Raw genomic sequence first — 19,612 nt, 5'->3', positions numbered from 1 at the left:
TATCTTAAGTACATCAAACAAATTGCAAAATGTTGTTGATTTACCTTTGTACAGGCAGCCTTGCAAATGCATCTGGAATAATTCTTGAACTTCTGATATGTGCAGTTAAAATATTGCCGTGTAAGTGTGTAGACTTGAGGTATTAGTGTATACTACTCTCAGAATACATTTCACATAACATGATCTAAACAAACTGCAAGACAAGACTAAGGTTTTCTTAAAAAGTTTATTTTCTAAAACTGTTTGGTTGTAGATTTTTAATGAGGAACTTCATATGATGAGGACAGTGCCGATTTTTTACATTTTACTTGATAAGATTTACACACACACATTTCTGACAGTGATGGTACTATACACTTCTTTACAAGAAAGAGAGTTGGTGATCCCTAACTCATTCACCCCTGAAATTTCATAATGAACAATTCCTACCTTTGAATTGGAAGAGTTCAAATGTGTCTTCAGGGTTGAATGAGTTAAGGACAGAGCTGCTTGATAACACCCCAAAAACAGATTAGGCTTTTTAATCAAACATAGCTTAATATGGAGGCCTTCACCTTGCAAAACTCCTCAGACTCTATATATGTTAGTGCTTGCTTATAACTATAGTCAGAACTACAGATGGCTATTATTTTTTTAATATTGTTGTAAATTTTGTATCTGGCAAATATAGTTATGCATACAAATGGATCCAGTGAAATTATTTTTTCAATTATGGAAATTACCATAAGGCTTTAACAAAGACATGGCTGATGAAAAGACACAATAATGTACATATGAAAGAGGTTTAAAAAAAAATGTGAAAAATTCTGACTATGGACTATCATGTTAAAGGATTAACAGCATGTATCGTATACCGAAACAAAAACATCTACATAGAAAATAATCAGAGAGTGTCACACATTTGACACTGACCATCAAACATTTCACCTTCCCATATGTAAACTTGTTCCAAAGAAAATCTGAAGATAATAATCTGACAAATTTTCATATAAAATCATAAAGGGGCATAACTCTATATGTACTTCATGAGATGTGACTTAATGTGTGAAATTCTGCTCCTGCCACCACCATAAGTATGTTGGTGATCACAGGTGACACAGTAAGAAAATTATGCTCTATAGACAAACTTAGGTATCAATATATACTGGGGCACATTGGACCCAAATCAGCATGAAACACTTCCCCTCACCAAGTTACCTCTGTCTGGCAAGTTGGTCAATGTAGGTAAAAGTGTAAGGAAGTTATGCTCTGGACAAACATTGGTATAAAATGAATAAATAATAAAATGATCTTTATTGTTTGGGCAGACTATCTCGTTTCAGTAAGTGCCACTCCAAAAAGTGACATTCTGCTTTCTACAAATATGTATGTATACATGTGACATGACAAGGAAGATATTCTCTGAACCAACTATGTTAACAAAACGAGCGAAGGGCCTTAACTCTGTTTATAATAGGGCACGAGACACGGTTTGAGATTGCAACAAAAAGCCTTTCCAAGATTCAAAAATATAGCAAAGTTTGGTGAACACAGGTCAAAAAGAATGAAGGAGGTTATGTTTGATAAAAATGTTGTGGACACCCAGCCAGCCCGTCAAAGCCATACAATAATAAATCCTGTCATAGATGGCCAAATCAAAATCATTACCCGAACGCATTTTCAGAAAAAACATCTGACTACAATTTATATCCTTTTAATGTTGCAAACAAAGAAAGAACTAATTCAGCAGAACTATTTTTTGGCACATAATATCTTTTAATTATAATAATTCAAATTTCGGTTCACCTTTACTAATCAATGAAATCTATTCCAAAACAGATATCTCCTTTACAGTTACTAGAGCCTTGGTAGGCGAAAAAGATTATCTCTATTATAAACATACACAATACATGTCTCTAACGTGCACAAACGGAGGAATCATGTTTCTGTACAAACAGGTTAAAAGGGGAAAACACCTGAAACACAGATTCACAGGTAACTAATTAATACAACATATGACTAGCATCTGAGGTATCATGAGAGTATCGGAACAAATCAAACTCTGCAATGATTTGTCGTCTAAGGAATTACAAATAAGCAACATATACAGGTATATAACGTTTATTACTCTTTTTCAAAAAACTTCTTTTCTCGCATATTTTGAAAATCACTTCAGTTCATTTATGTGTTTATATATATCTTCATGATCGAAAATATCTTAGAATCCACTGTAATAACATGAGATTACTTGTGACACACAAATGAATTACAGCAATCTGAAGCTTCAATACAACTGAAACAATGGTGGCTGGATTTATGGTGCTTAATTGTACAATATTATATCTGAATTTCTGAAAGGATTTGACTGTCTAATGCATAGCTAGCTAATTGGATAATTTCATCAATTAATAAATAAAGCAAACATTCACGACATTTTTTTATCACTGATATCACAATTCAACAGTTTCACATGACCGTCACTCAGTCTCAACACAAAGTGACAATGCCAGGTCCTCTTACACTGCCCCAAGTCAGGCTGAAGTTCTAGAAGGGGAGGTAACTCTTCACTAGGAATGATAGGAATCGTCAATACATAATGCCACAATGACATTAACAAAAAACGTATGGGATTAAAGGAGAATCAAATAAAACTATGAAATCAAAACAATTAAAATATATATTATAATGTTAACAAAAACAAATGAAACATACAACAACTATCTGGTCATAATAAGATATATTGTGCAAATTACTATGTATTCTAACAAAGAAAGAACATGATTTTTGGAGACTGACTTTTACATTTACTCTACTCTAAATTTCAGTACAAACTCAAAAGCTAAGATAATTTTTATAATACTTTTTTGTAGTAAATGTTGATTACTTCTTGTCTTATTTTCATGCTACACACTATTTTTACAGTAAATGAACAAGAAAAGTACACTTTTTAGTCTTCTTAAAATGTTATGATTGGTGTTTGTAAATAAAGTTCATGAAATTGTGTCAATACATTCTCAAGTACAAGTATGTATTTTCTATACTGACTTATACATATAATTTTCAAAAAATGCCTAAAATCTTCCATTTTACTGTGATACAATGTATGAATAATCATACATGTATACCTAACATCTAATTAAAACCATGCATTTCTTCTTCATTCGGCAACACACGAGAGGGAATGACATGCTGAGACTTGGGCCGTTTTCGTTTATCCCAATTCCAAACGGCTGACCTGGTTGGACCGTAGTTGTTTGTTTATGAAATAAGGTCGGGTCTAGTAATATGATGCTGCTTTCAGGCGAGCCTGACAAAGCCTTACAAGGCTTAAATGTTTCATTTAAATACAGGCAAACTGTTTGTTCCACATAAACGAACAAGCCCCTGATTAGTTACTGTAGATGAACCGAGTGTCTGTGAATGACACACTTTCATGCCTTTCTGTTTCGGTAAATTTAACATATTGAACTAGCTCTACTCTTAATTTCAATACAATTGGCAGTTAGAATCAGTAAAAGGGAAATGTACTTAAATTTATCATTCACAGACAATGGTTGTTCACAGTAACAGCTCAGGTCACGATATATATCTACCAAAAGATTTGGGGAAAAAATCAATAAATATTTAACATATATTTTAAGTAATATTTTAAAAGAAAAAAAATGCAAGATATGAATATACAAATGCACCTACTGTGATTGTGTGAAATTTTAGAAAAGTAGCAATGGATAAAGATATTTTCTTTATTTAAAACACTATTTTTCAGCCCTTTTCAATCATTGCTTTACTGCACATTGGTGGTACAATATTGGCAGTGGTATATTTCAGTGCACAGAATCACACAGGGGAAAAAATCCCAAATATATATCCCTGTTTTCTCTCATTTTACAAAGTGACATAGTAAATTTCTGGCAAGCTTAGCATTGTTTGAACTTCTTGACTTATACAAATGTATTGACATTTTCTCTTAGCAATTCCTGTGAAATTGTGTTTATTTTAACATAGATATTATAGGTTAGCAAAAAAGTAGCACTTACTTCACAGGTATGGTATGTATTGCAGGTCGATACAAGTACTATAGGAAACTAAGTATCTATATTAACCTCAGAAATTAAAAAAAAATATATAAATACTGACAATGGCTCTTAACTGTTCATAAGATCATCTTCTAGACAACTGCATTCAGGGGCAATATTAAGTTACTGTGAAAATTATGTTTTAGACATTTTTTGTCAATACTCGTGTTGTCCAATCAAATGTGACACCAATATTTCAATTTATTTATCACTGGGTTTTTTATTTGCATATGCAAAACCAGAAAGTTTTGATTATGAATGTTTTTCTTTATTCTTATTTTTTTAACTTCGTTTTTTTCATGTCTAAAGTTCCTTCAGTTTTTTTTTCAATTTAATTCAACTTTTAAAATTTATTTGTTATTAGAGCACAAAGCAAACCTTGGCCTTCACTTCTACAGGACAAGCAATGAAAGACATGGCAGTATTTCACTTATTATCACAATAACAAATGTCAACACTTTGTTTCTGTACAAAAGGTGGGTATAGCTCTCGGCATACTCCCATCTTCACAAACTAGTTACTCAGCTCTCGGCATACTCCCATCTTCACAAACTTGTTACTCAGCTCTCGGCATACTCCCATCTTCACAAACTAGTTACTCAAATACAGCATACAGTGAATTTACATACAAAATGTACACTTTGCCCACAGGGGCATGGCATAGGTCGACCCCATCCCGAGGTCTATATATGTCTTAAACCCATATGTGAATCATGGAAGGGAACTGTGCCATGCCCCTATGATTTTTTCTTGAACTGACACATAACACACCAGATTCTATTTTAAAACTATTTTAAAACTAGAACACAATTTTTCTACCTAAGTTTTTCTTTAGAAATCAATAATATTATTCGTCTAGACTATAAGAACAATAACAAAGTATTTCTGTTTCAAGTAAGTGATTGTCAACTGTACATAATTGCGTGAAAAACAAAATAGAAAAAAAAATGTGCATGGACATTTCGGAATGATAAATACATGTACATATTAGTTCTCAAAGAAAATACACAATATTAAATTTTGCATACAGATATCTACCGGTATATGTACAAACTACAGACCAACTGTTTGTACCTCTCCATTATTTTATACCACATGGCCCGTTTTTACATTTCACAACTCTCAATTTGTGTAGTCAAACATGGCCATAGTATTTAACAAATACTACATGTAACATAAAAATTGGAAGCATATAAATTGTTCAATATCGTACACTGATGTCAAAGGGTGTAAACCATCTAGCAGCTTGTTACTGTTTCCATTCAAGAGAATCCCTTTTTCTCTTTCTACAGTCCCAGATTCAATTTTATGTAGAGGTACTTAGAAATAGTGACCAAGGCTATGTAGGCACCCAAACAAAGGTTTGGGTACAGTGTAAGATAACCTCTGAAATCTTGCTCTCACAAGCAAGGTTACACGCTGAAAGGCTTGAAGCCACAGTCTTTCCCTGGAATTATAATGTAAGCATTTTACCAGAAATGACATTACAATAGTGGCATAATGAAACTGCGTTTTCTTTCCTTGGTTGAAAAATGGAGTCATGTGTAAGATAATACTTTCCTGATAGGATAAGAAAATGTTGGTATAAATTGGCTTTTTTAATTTAACTCGTTATAATTTTCTTACTAATTGAATTAATATGCACCGTATTCATCTGTCACTCACTATTATTTGATTTTTTTACACACTGTTGTACATTATAATCAAACAATAAACCTTGTACATGTACAGGTATCTTTTAAAGATTAAAAAGCTAACAATGTACAGAGCCTGAAAAACATGATAGCGAACCATCACTTATAAAAAAACATGAGTATACACATCACCAGTACCTTGTACACTGTTAACAAAGCCATCAGTTCTGGGAACAGACATTCTCACAATCAGCAGTGATGGTTACAATGATAAATACAGTCATTCAATAGCTCAAAGGACTACTTTTACTTCATGTGGAATTTTAAATGGGATGAGTATGCAGATTGATTATTTCATATTCTGTATGTTACAAGGAAGAAAACAAGACTGACTTTATGTACATACAGCTGACAGTACATTTCTGCTACCCATAGGTTACAATCCAGTATGATGCTGTCTACCTTCTCTTCAGAGAATGTAGACCAGATCATACCAGACTGTAACCTCACACTAGTGAAGATGTCGGAGCTAATCCTGGTTTAAAAGGCATGAAGTGACTTTAGAATCGATGACTACCTCGAGCAGGGTGCCAATCTTTCGCAGCATAATTACTTCCCAGGAAGATGGAACCCATTTGCACAGCTAGGTAGACTGGAACAAACTGACTTAAGTGTCTTGTTATGTTGGCTAATTGCTGCTGTACACTCGGAGTGTATGATATTTCGGTGCCTCGGACAATACTAAGTGTGCTCTGCTGCCTTATTTCACTGTCTACAGTTTACACACAAGACCTATCTGTCAATCACATATTTAGGTTTGTGTAGAAAAAACCAGAAGACCTGAATCCAGTCCATATTATAATGTGAATCTATCAAATATTTAATAGATCTTGGAATAGTTTGAAAATGATGTAAATGACAAAAATTCTCCAAAACCCCAAAAGATTTTCACAACCGAATGGAGACCAGCATAGATATATATATTGTTGTGTAATTTCTTTTTATTAATTAATGCATAAAATCAATTTCATGATCATAAATTATAAAAAACAAAACATAAATTATTGCACATTTCCTTGAATAACCCATGTCGATATTGTAAAAGAAATTTTCTGTAAAATTATTTCTCACATTGAACAATTGTACATGATAAGCACGCCACACACTTTTAACTGTTTGTATACATGTTGAATGTCACCAGTAGCATCTTAGAATGTTAATCCTCCCATACATATGATGAGAAAAGTTAACATGTTATAGATTACCAACCACTAGGTAAATGTTTATAAAATGTCAGAGTGCCTAACAGGTCTACGATAAAAGGCTGTACTTTGTACAAGACACAGGGAAGTCAGTGGAACAGGTTTACCTTGTTGGTAGGCCTGCTCACAACTTCAATGTCTGGTGCCATGTGGTTTGTTGATCGAGACGATCTCATATCTTACACTGACTTACAGCAGGATAAGTTGAGACCACTAGGACTGATCCTGTTACCACAGCTAGGTCACACATACAGTTGTATCTGTTGCCATGACAACATAGCATGAAGGCTGACACTGTTTCCAGACCTACATCTGATTTACAGGTGTATCTGTAGCCATGCCAACACATCACTGATACTGATCGTTAACATAGCTATGTCTGATCTTATATCTGTTGCCATGGTGACACATCACTAGGACCGATACTGTTACCACAGCTATGTCTGGTTTACAGTTTATTTGTTGCTATGACAACACATCACTTATACTGATTGTTAACATGGCTGAGTCTGATGTTGTATCTGTTGCCATGGTGACACTCTGTTGTTACGTGCCTTGGACACCACTAGGACTGATTTTGTTGTCGTAGATACTCCTGACTAAGCTCCTTGAGGTTTTGTTCCAGCATTGTGACCTCGTCTAATTTCTGGGCCTGCTTGGCCTGTTTGATATAGCCCCTGATGATGTTCATCTGCTGTATCATGGGGTCATCTTTGTCATTGAAGTTAATGGTGGCCTCAGAAGGAATCCAGCCAGACAAAATCTTTGAACCACTCCTCTCCCGTTCTTCCCCTTGTTTCACCTTCACACTGGCAGGCCCCCCTGGTCTCACACCTGTACTCCCTGCAGCAGGTTTGGCTGGTAGCTCCTTCTGTTCACGTTGCTCTCGTTGTTTCATTTCCCGTTCCTGTGCCTCCAGGGTGGCCTGACGTTCCAGTGCGATACGTCTCTGCACCTGCTGTTTCCGCCGCTCCTGTAAAACGGCATACTGTTCTTCAGTTGGTAAGGCCTGTAGGCCAATCACATTCTCCTGCATCACATTACTGGCTCGTATCCTTATGGCCTTTTGAAGTTGGGCCTGCTTGGCTGTGGGTCCTTGCTCAGTGTTCATTCCAAGCTGCAGAATTCTTTTGCTGTCAAAGGCAAACAATGACAAAAGTACAACAACCAACTAGAGTATAAGCTTTATAATGTATCAACTGTATCATAGTCCCCAGTGTTTCTTCCACTTACAAAGAAATGAGATTTTTCTCTGAAACATGTTTCTCTCTAGCTTCATATCACATGCATTTTATTTTTCAACCGAAGCTGGCTTCAATTTCACAAAAAAAAACAAGTTAGATTTTTTTCTTTAATTTCTCCATGAGTTAAGCTAACATTTGTGAATAAAGAACATTATCATGATTTATGTTAATCATTATCAGCATTATAATAATAATAATAATAATAATACTGGACGCAGGCAATATGCCTATATATCCAGATCTGGAATATCGTCAGACACTATGCTGACGTCCCGGCAATGAATAAGTTCATTATTCTCTATCTCATGGTTATAGAAACAAGTAGGTTGTCCCCAATACTTATCCAGACGGGATTCAAATGTTTTAATTGTTGGTGAGGTTACGACAGTATCGGGTAGTATTGTTTTAGAAGAAATGTATTTGATTCCTTCAATATGAAATAAACATTACTGTTTATATTCCAACATAAATAAATGTCCATTGATTTAGTTAACAATGTGGACAAAGTTTTAATAGAAGAGGGTTTAACAAAACAACATTTTAATAGAAGAAGGTTTATCAAAACAAAATTTTAATAGAAGAAGGTTTAACAAAACAAAGTTTTAATAGAAGAAGGTTTAACAAAACAAAGTTTTAACAGAAGAGGGTTTAACAAAACAAAGTTTTAATAGAAGAAGGTTTAAACAAAACAACGTTTTAATAGAAGAGGGTTTAACAAAACAAAGTTTTAATAGAAGAGGGTGTAACAAAACAAAGTTTTAATACAAGAAGGTTTAACAAAACAAAGTTTTAATAGAAGAGGGTTTAACAAAACAACATTTTAATAGAAGAGGGTTTAACAAAACAACATTTTAATAGAAGAGGGTTTTACAAAACAAAGTTTTAAGAGAAGAGGGTTTAACAAAACAAAGTTTTAAAAGAAGAGGGTTTAACAAAACAAAGTTTTAATAGAAGAGGGTTTAACAAAACAACGTTTGGATAGACTGAATTCTTAGATAATGATGTTGCTTACCTAAGACCATCAATTAATTCGTAAGTTTTGAGGATTTTGGTTCTCAGCTGTTGTGCCGACCTCAGACTATGGGTGGATTCTCCGTTACTGTAATGAAAGAAAGGTGTTAATCAGGAAACAAATCTCATATATCTTTGTGTAATGTACAATCTATGTATTCTGTGAGGGTTTCTAAAGTCACTATCTGAACACATTTTGTATAATTCTAAACTCACATAAAACTATTTTCAATTTGAAATTCAGAATATAAAAGGTCATGAGTACTAAATAGAAACACTATAACAAGTGTTACACAACCTGTGAAATGGAAGCAATGTACAATAAATAGAGTTACAGAAAACAGGATTTTAAGGTGACATGCATACATCATATCCCTATAATGTTTTTAAGTTGCGCGAGATCTCTAACATGGTCATATACTCTATGAGCGCAAGTTACAACTTACCCATGGTCTCACTTTCTTAGTGCATGTTGTGACTTAACATATGGTGATATTCATCGAGAGTAAGGTGTGATTTACCCAAGAAACTTAAACATGGACATGTCATTTGGGACAATAATTGTGACTTACCCAAGCGACTCTACCATAGGCATGTACTCCAAGAGTAAGTCATTAGAATCCTTGATGTACTGGCTCATTCTCTACAACACAGGCAAAATAGAAGGTAAAAGGCTGAAATTGTGCACATGCATTCAAATTTTTATTTTATTCTCTCTTCTTTTAAGACAATATTCTCTCTTCTTTTAAGACAATATTCTCTTTCTTTTAGACAATATTCTCTTTTCTTTTAAGGCAATATTCTCTCTTCTTTTAAGACAATAATCTCTCATCTTTTAAGACAATATTTTCATTTCTTTTAAGACAATATTCTCTCATCTTTTAAGACAATAATGAACCTGCCAAAACAAATATAAGAAAATTAACTCCTGAACAACCTCAGTAATAAAACATTCCTCCATTTTTTAAAGATTATGCTCCTTTATTCAATTTGAGAACGTAAGGCTGAGGGGCCTTAATGACCCACTTGATGAGACTAAATGTACAGAAGTATGACAGTGTATTAGCTGACCTGATACAGGAGTATGACAGTGTATTAGTTGACCTGTTACTGGAGTACGGCAGTGTATTAGCTGACCTGATACTGCAGTATGACAGTGTATTAGCTGACCTGATACTGCAGTATGACAGTGAATTAGCTGACCTGATACTGCAGTATGACAGTGTATCAGCTGACCTGATACAGGAGTATGACAGTGTATTAGCTGACCTGATACTGGAGTAATTAGTTGACCTGTTACTGGAGTACGGCAGTGTATTAGCTGACCTGCTACTGCAGTATGACAGTGAATTAGCTGACCTGATATAGGAGTATGACAGTGTATAAAACCTGATACAGGAGTATGACAGTGTATAAGATGCCCTGATCCTGGAGTATGACAGTGTATTAGCTGACCTGATACTGGAGTAATTAGTTGACCTGTTACTGGAGTACGGCAGTGTATTAGCTGACCTGATACTGCAGTATGACAATGTATTAGCTGACCTGATACTGCAGTATGACAGTGAATTCGCTGACCTGATACTGCAGTATGACCGTGTATCGGCTGACCTGATACAGGAGTATGACAGTCTATTAGCTGAACTGATACAGGAGTATGACAGTGTATTAGCTGACCTGATATAGGAGTATGACAGTGTATAAAACCTGATACAGGAGTATGACAGTGTATCAGCTGACCTGATACAGGAGGATGACAGTGTATTAGCTGACCTGATACAGGGGGATGACAGTGTATTAGCTGACCTGATACAGGAGTATGACAGTGTATTAGGTGACCTGATACAGGAGTATGACAGTGTATTAGGTGACCTGATACAGGAGTATGACAGTGTATTAGTTGACCTGTTACGGGAGTACGGCAGTGTATTAGCTGACCTGATACTGCAGTATGACAATGTATTAGCTGACCTGATACTGCAGTATGACAGAGTATTAGCTGACCTGATACTGCAGTATGACAGAGTATTAGCTGACCTGATACTGCAGTATGACAATGTATTAGCTGACCTGATACTGCAGTATGACAGTGAATTAGCTGCCCTGATACTGCAGTATGACAGTGTATTAGCTGACCTGCTACTGCAGTATGACAGTGAATTAGCTGACCTGATACTGCAGTATGACAGTGTATTAGCTGACCTGCTACTGCAGTATGACAGTGAATTAGCTGACCTTATACTGCAGTATGACAGTGTATTAGCTGACCTGATACTGGAGTAATTAGTTGACCTGTTACTGGAGTACGGCAGTGTATTAGCTGACCTGCTACTGCAGTATGACAGTGAATTAGCTGACCTGATACTGCAGTATGACAGTGAATTCGCTGACCTGATACTGCAGTATGACCGTGTATCGGCTGACCTGATACAGGAGTATGACAGTCTATTAGCTGAACTGATACAGGAGTATGACAGTGGATTAGCTGACCTGATACAGGGGTATGACAGTGGATTAGCTGACCTGATACAGGAGTATGACAGGGTATTAGCTGACCTGATACAGGAGTATGACAGGGTATTAGCTGACCTGATACAGGGGTATGACAGTGTATTAGCTGACCTGATTCAGGGGTATGACATTATATTAGCTGACCTGATACAGGAGTATGACAGTGGATTAGTTGACCTGTTACTGGAGTACGGCAGTGTATTAGCTGACCTGATACTGCAGTATGACAGAGTATTAGCTGACCTGATACTGCAGTATGACAATGTATTAGCTGACCTGATACTGCAGTATGACAGTGTATTAGCTGACCTGATATAGGAGTATGACAGTGATTAAAACCTGATACAGGAGTATGACAGTGTATAAGATGACCTGATACTGGAGTATGACAGTGTATTAGCTGACCTGATACAGGAGAACAATTGGTGGTTGTGTGTTCCTCTGCTCCATCTGTTGGTCACGCCTCTCCAGCAGTTTGCGACAGTTCTCACATGTTCGTATATGTGGGTCCCCGTCCATACCCATGAGGGAATTAAGACTAGTATTACTGCCACTACGCTTGAGGAATCCCACCTCACCACCAGTCTGGAAGGCTGGGTCGGTCAGTTTCTCTACAACACCAACCTACACTCAACATTCTGTCACAAGTCATGAGCTGTAACACGTATGTAATCAAAAATATAGTCAGCTATTAGAAGCTGTTATGTATTCATGTGCAAAATGCAAATGTTGTCAAAAAAATTATAACATAATAATTTTGAATTTTATTCAACCTATGCTTCATAAAATCTAAAAAGGAATGGCAGTTTCACTATTTGAATTCTCAATACATTGTACCAGAAAAAAACTAATTACAATAGATCTGCCTTCTTCCTTCAGACCAAAATGGATTGAAACAAAGACAATTTTCAGATTTTCAGACAGTCTTATGAAACACACAAATCACTCGCACCAAATTATATTTTTGTGAAGTACATATACAGTACATGTAATAATTATCATTCCTGAACATCAACAAACATTTCATGTATCATACAGGAAACAATGAAATTATTAATGATCATCTTTTTTCACTAGAAGTGATCCTTTGTCTTACTGGCAAATGTGTATGGCATGAAATGAGAACACTTGTCACACATGATGTCTCCGCAGAGTCTGCAATGGTGGCGCCGCCTGGTGAGACCAAATGACCGACCACAAGTCGGACATGATGGGATCATCTTGTCTGGTAACCAGGGTACAAGGGCACGTTCGTAAGCTGCAGAAAACATGTAGAAAATATTGAAGTACGTAGCTTGAAGCAGTAAGTTTTCTATCATTAACTTTCAAACCTGCTAATGTAAATGTTGAATAATAATTTGTGCTGAGGCAAGCGGCTTAGTGTTCAGATCTGTATATAAACCTAAAACAAGAGTTCCGCGAAACGGTACATGATACGCCCGTCAGATGTAGAATGAGCAGTTTGCCACAAAGGGCCATAAGTGCATAAATTTTGGAGAGATAAGCGTCTAATCTACAAGGGGCCATAACTGCATAAATCAGTGACAAATTTTGATTATCAAGCTTGTCCACGCTTATATGGCAATGAACCTTCCTACCAAGTTTGAAATTAATCCATTCAAAATTACTCAAGTTATTGAGCAGAAACTGTTTCGTCAATTCTTTAAAGGGCCATAACTCTGTAAATAACGGGCAAATAGTTTTGATTATCGCAAGCTTTCATAGAAATAAACCTTCCTATGAAGTTTGAAATGAATCTATTCAAAATACTGAAGTTATTGAGCAGAAACTGTTTCGGCAATTCTTCAAAGGGCCATAACTGTGTAAATAACTGGTAAATAATTTTGGTTATCAAAATTGTCCGAGCTTTTATGGCAATGAACCTTCCTATGAAGTTTGAAATTAATCCATTCAAAATTACTCAAGTTGTTGAGCGGAAACTATTTCGGCAATCTTACATAGGGCCATAACTCTGAAAATAACTGGCAAATAATTTTGCTTTTCAAACTTGTCCGAGCTTACATGGCAATGAACCACCCGCCCGCGTGAAAACATAATATGTACCGTCTTTCGACGGGCATATAAAAATTCAATCTACCTTGTCCTGAGCAACTTTCAAGATTGATATTTGTTTCTGTGTCCTTGTTCCACTCACAAAGATTAGTAATTTATAAAATGAAAATAGCATAGTTTTTTCAGTTAACACGTCTGAAGCTAAACGATAAAGATTGGGTTTAAATATTTTGAAAGACGGGAATCAACCCAAAGAAATATTCATACACATTGCTGGTTATACATGTAGACATTTTGAAATCAAAATAGAAGTTTATTCTCTGTCCAAAAAATAGACATATCAACATTTAATTGAATTCTTCTAAAAACCTTTTGACAATGAAAATAATATGAGTTATGCTGACTTTGTTCTAAAGGGCAGAGGTCATTTACCTTTACGTTTACCGGGATCTGCTGGTGATTCTTGGCCGGTAAGTTTATCTAGTCTGATGATGAGTTTATTGGTCTCCACCACAAACCTATCCACTCTGTTCCCTCGCACTGTCTTAAATGTGTCCGTCCAGGACCGTGTGTGTCCTACAACGTCAAATACAGGATCATAAACATCACAGACTACAACGTCAAATACAGGATCATAAACATCACAGACTACAACGTCAAATACAGGATCATAAACACCACAGACTACAACGTCAAATACAGGATCATAAACACCACAGACTACAACGTCAAATACAGGATCATAACACCACAGACTACAACGTCAAATACAGGATCATAAACACCACAGACTAACTGGTGTCTGAGCTTGCTATAGGGAGTGTTGGACGCTTGCATGTGTTACATCAGGAGTGAGAGACAGGTCTGGAGATGTCATACCAAACCCTACCACTTAAAAAACCTCCTCATGTCAATCTCTTTGACTTGTATATTAATATGTTTTTATCAATAAATTATATTACTTAAGTAAAATGAATGACTTTCTGCTCATGATTCCATGGACTATTAGGGGTACATGTAGTATCCTGTTAAACTTGGGCCAGCTATATAACTGCTTGTCATTGTCTATACTATCAAACAAGTATAATCCCTGGGTATCCAATAGGGATGGGCCATATCCTGACACACAAGAGCATGTTATGTAATTCTGATGGCCATTGTCTGTACTGTACACACAAGTAACTTCCTGGGACCTGGGTATCCAACAGGGATGGGTCATATCCTGACACACAAGGGCCTGTTATGTAATTCTGATGGCCATTGTCTGTACTGTACACACAAGTAACCTACCTGGTTCCTGGGGATCCCACAGGGATGGGTCATACCCTGCCACACTAGGAGCAGGAATGTAGCTCTGATGGCCGTTGTCTGAATTTGTATTGGCAGTTTCTGCATTACTTGGGGTATCCTTGTCGCCTAATATCTTCTTTATGGTTTTCCCAAATAGGCCTGTAAACAAAATATCATGTTCGCTGACTATACTGTTAAATAAAATTAAGGTAAACAAATCTTAAATATATATAACAAGAGATCCCAGAGGGATCTTTGCGCCCACCACTGTACAATCTTCATTAGTTCTTTGTCAGTTCGATCTTTTCTCTTCTTTCCTCTATGTCAGTTCGATCTTTTCTCTTCTTTCCTCTAATCTGTTTGATCGCGTCATGTTAACAGTAAATGCACCTTGAGGTAACTTTTGATCTAAACTTAATACTGATGTGTATGAAAGCCAGCCTTCAAAGTGAGTTTGTCATTTCACATATTTACTAGTACAGTACTTAATGTGAAAGAAATAGAATCGATCATTGCAATATGAGATAGATCTGTTTAGTTCTTCCTTTAGCCATTTTGTTTTTATGACCAGTCTCCAAATATAACATGCACAACGAGGGGTCAAGGGGAACCTTTACATATTAAATTTGAGAAAGATCCCTGAAGATATTCCTGAAAAATAGTAATAACAAACCTTCAATGTCAAAAATTGAAGATAGCTGTCGGTAGGCCATTTTGTTTGACTGATCAGTTTCAAAAGTAAACATGAACAATAAAGGATAGTGGGGAACCTGGATTGGCTGGCTCAAAATATATTTTTTGGGCAAGTGAAAAATTTGAAGCACAGCTGGCCCAAAAGACATATTGGTGGCCCAAATAAATTTGGCAAAAAATATTTCCACAGCATTTAACGTACACAATGCTTCAGCACATTTAAATTATATATAACATGACAATGTTTGTAATATGTAAAACAGAATAAAACATTATATTTTTAATTCTTAACCCTAGTTAAAACCTGACATGTTCCCCAAAGAAATACACAAAACTTGCACCTCAAAGAAGACACCCTGGCTGTACCTACATATAAAATTTAAGAAAGATCCATTTAGTACTTCCGGAGAAATAGGGGTAACAAACCTTCACTATCGAAATCCAAGATGACTGCCTGCCGGCCATGTTGTTTATCCGATTGGTCTCAAAAATTGCCCTGCACAGCTTAGGACCAAGGGGAACCCACATATAAAATGTGAGAAAGATCCCTCCCGTACTTCCGGAGAAATAGCAATAACAAACTTTCACTATCAAACTCCAAGATGGCTGCCTGTCGGCCATGTTGTTTATCCGATCAGTCTCAAAAATTGCCCTGCACAGCTCAGGTCCAAGTGAAACCTACATATCAAATATGAAAAAAATCCCTTTGATATTCCAGAGGAATAGCAATAACAAACTTTCACTATCGAAATCCAAGATGGCTGCCTGTCGGCCATGTTGTTTATCCGATCAGTCACAAAAATTGCCCTGCACAGCTCAGGTCCAAGGGAAATCTACATATCATATATGAAAAAAATCCCTTTGATATTCCAGAGGAATAGCAATAACAAACTTTCACTATCGAAATCCAAGATGGCTGCCTGTCGGCCATGTTGTTTATCCGATCAGTCTCAAAAATTGCCCTGCACAGCTCAGGTCCAAGGGAAATCTACATATCAAATATGAAAAAAATCCCTTTGATATTCCAGAGGAATAGCAATAACAAACTTTCACTATCGAAATCCAAGATGGCTGCCTGTCGGCCATGTTGTTTATCCGATCAGTCTCAAAAGTTGCCCTGCACAGCTTAGGACCAATTGGAACCTACATATAAAATTTTAGAAAGATCCCTCTGGTACTTCTTGAGACATAACGATAACAAGAATTGTTTAATGACGGACCACGGACGGCGGACCACGGACGCAGGGTGATTTGAATAGCCCACCATCAGATGATGGTGGGCTAAAAAGAAAGGGGATATCAAATAAGGCTATCTACCAGTAGTTGCTTTTAATGTTGCTTAGAAAATTGTATTATAAAGCAAGAACTAAGACTACAAAAGCTGCTTGGAAAATTATCCTATAGAACTAAATAATACGAGAGTATTGTCAACAACCATCAATGTTAGTTCAGGCATCAGACACATTCACCATCTGATTTGCTACTGATCACTGACCACTCCCATATCTTGATCTCTAATTGAGCATAAAACTAGTCTACAAAAAGTTAAATTATATGCAGGTTAAAGACATTGTATTTGTATATACCTCTGAGCTGTTGAAGAACATCTTTGTCCTCGGCTGAGTGCTCCTCTTCGAAATGTCCTTGGAGTTGTGTGATAGTACCCAGGTCTTTCATACACATGGGGCAGAGGAAGCCCTCTCTGACCTCTGCAGCTGTCGCCATCTCAATCCTCACTGTCACAAGTCAATAAATGCTCAATTTGAAATACATATGTTACATCAATTAAGTCTAGAGTGCGTGTGCATGTGTTCTGTTCTTCTTCAAGAGCTGTTCCAAATTGCATCATCAAACATTGATGATTAGTATCACTCAACAGTGGGAATGGGGCTGCATGAAGAGTTGTGTTTATTGTAGAGTACAGCTACTACAGGGAGAAGGCTCCATTGTGTCGTGCTTGGTATTCATGTATGTAGAAAGAGTCTTTGTTTGTGTCATTCGAAGTAATGATGTTTCTCAATGTTTCTGCTTTGTGGGTTTGGTTTGGAATTCCGTAGCTAATATAACAGGAGGAAGCAGGATTAATTGGGACAGGACAGTGTACATGTTTTCAATATCTATACAAAATCATGACCGAGAAGTATAATCCTGAGGTGTCGACTTTCATCACACCACCACTACCAGAGGACTGAACTGAACCGTGGATATATGGAACGGCCTGCCATCGGAGGTCGTAATGCCACGAACAGTCCGAGCATTTGAGCATAGCCTTGGCCGCCATTTGAAGAACCAACCACTTGTGTATAACCACAGGGAAGCCATCGAAGTCACGCATACTAATGGTCATTGATTGAACTTTAACGAAAATATCACATTTGAACATTTAAAAATTGCGATATACAAGAGACACCCATATATGTACCAACATTTTTATTTTGAACCACACTCATTCAATTCACAATGTTACTGTAATATAATTACTTATCATTGAACATCTGTTCTCTATGGAACTGCATCAGTGCAGCTATATCTGTAATGGACTTGAACAAAATACTCAGAAATCATGTTATTAATATGTTTAACCAAATATATGTACTATTGTAAATTTTATAATTGAGCTGACAGCAGAGGAAATTTTACAATTTCCTACAGTAAGAATAAATCTGTGTACCTGTGTTATATTTTTTTTGTAGTTTTTATGTTTGTAGTGTGGAGGGGTCAGTTATATTTTTATGAAACAAGGTACACCAGGGTCTACCACAGAAAAAGGAGTCTTGGTCTTGACAAATAATTGTACATGTATGTATTGCAAGCCTCTTACCATGGTTTTGCTTTGTAAGTCTATACTATTTGTGTTGTAATGTACGTAGGGGTCAGAGATCAGCAGAATTCCTGGCTTTGTGTGCATGTAGTGCTAGAATTATGCATACGCCTACATCACATACTTGACAAACGTAATACCTCTGCATATGTTATCCGCCTAACATTTGCGTAACTAACAGAAGATAGATATGCATGACCAGACAGAGATTCGAAACTGGGACCTACCTAACTCAAAAGGGCCCGAAGACTATTTACAACCAAAGTTCAGGGATCCCTTTGTCAAGCATTTACCCAGTACTTTAAACAAGGGCTGCATGGTCACGGCAGGTACCACTGAAACAGGAGAGAGAAATTCACGACCAGACCGGAACCTTCCGAACTGTAGACGGACGTTCTACCAATTGAGCTACCAGCTGGTTGCCAGAGATTGACCCAGTCCAGTTCCCCACACTTATATATATGGTAAATTTTTACCTTTTTTAATCATTAAGTTCCTTTGATGAAGTGGGTTCATTAAGTTTCATTTTAACATATTGTTTGGCCCTATATCGCCTTTAAGTTAATTTGCTGTAAGGCAATAAACAAAGTGTCAATTTCATGCAACTGCTAAGAACATTTTATGACCAGGGGCAACACCCACACATCTTAACAATTAATCATTTAGCAATTACCAATATGCAATCAAAAGCATAAGACCATCGCCATCAGTGCAAATTTGGCCTTAACCAGCATACCTACCTTTCAGTGAGATAAACAGGAAAACATTACAATAGACGCCTTATACAGATGTCACTACGGCGATCAAGTGAATCCCCGAATCCCCTGTCAATTTCAGCGGAAGCAGTCTATGGAAAGTAAATAGCAATTACTGGTTTCGAATACGGAATAACACATTCCGGAAAATTGTGCAAAATTGCAACATCATATCATTCACATGTTAAAAAATAATACGCACTTTTTAAATAGAAAAAAACCAAAGAAAAGTGAACTTGTTCATTATTTAAATAATCATAAAGAAAAACACAAATATGTTGGGGTTTCCCAATCAGCATGATAAACACGACCTCTGGCGGGGA

The 19,612-nt window shown here is 36.4% G+C and overlaps 1 protein-coding gene across 2 annotated transcripts; it reads right to left on the bottom strand.

Annotated features, from left to right (window-relative positions):
* Window positions 1-212: 212 nt before the first annotated feature.
* Window positions 213-19,376, bottom strand: LOC110461228 (rabenosyn-5-like). Of its 2 annotated transcripts, XM_021514615.1 has the most exons (10): window positions 19,275-19,376; window positions 18,762-18,869; window positions 17,300-17,449; window positions 15,021-15,179; window positions 14,163-14,306; window positions 12,814-12,975; window positions 12,123-12,328; window positions 9,779-9,849; window positions 9,208-9,294; window positions 213-8,084 (listed from the first exon to the last, which is right to left on the bottom strand). In XM_021514615.1, the coding sequence occupies exons 3-10, from the start codon at window positions 17,436-17,438 to the stop codon at window positions 7,517-7,519; spliced, it is 1,536 nt and encodes a 511-aa protein (XP_021370290.1). In that variant the 5' UTR covers window positions 17,439-17,449; window positions 18,762-18,869; window positions 19,275-19,376; the 3' UTR covers window positions 213-7,516. The 2 variants fall into 2 exon arrangements, with proteins under 2 accessions (XP_021370290.1, XP_021370289.1); XM_021514614.1 differs by lacking the exon at window positions 18,762-18,869.
* Window positions 19,377-19,612: the final 236 nt, after the last annotated feature.

Source organism: Mizuhopecten yessoensis, unplaced genomic scaffold (assembly GCF_002113885.1).
Source record: "Mizuhopecten yessoensis strain PY_sf001 unplaced genomic scaffold, ASM211388v2 scaffold10591, whole genome shotgun sequence".
Classification (NCBI taxonomy): domain Eukaryota; kingdom Metazoa; phylum Mollusca; class Bivalvia; order Pectinida; family Pectinidae; genus Mizuhopecten; species Mizuhopecten yessoensis.
Note: the sequence above shows the minus strand (reverse complement) of the source record. Positions and strands in the feature narration are given on the sequence as shown.

Bases quoted from the DNA above. Each gene is read 5' to 3' on its own strand.
- LOC110461228 (XM_021514615.1), bottom strand. From the start codon at position 17,438: ATGGCGACAGCTGCAGAGGTCAGAGAGGGCTTCCTCTGCCCCATGTGT. The intron at 14,307-15,020 runs GTAGGTTACTTG...TTGACGTTGTAG, and splicing joins GTGGGATCCCCAGGAACCAG to GACACACACGGTCCTGGACG. The intron at 12,329-12,813 runs GTAAGACAAAGG...TTGGTGTTGTAG, and splicing joins CATGCCATACACATTTGCCA to AGAAACTGACCGACCCAGCC.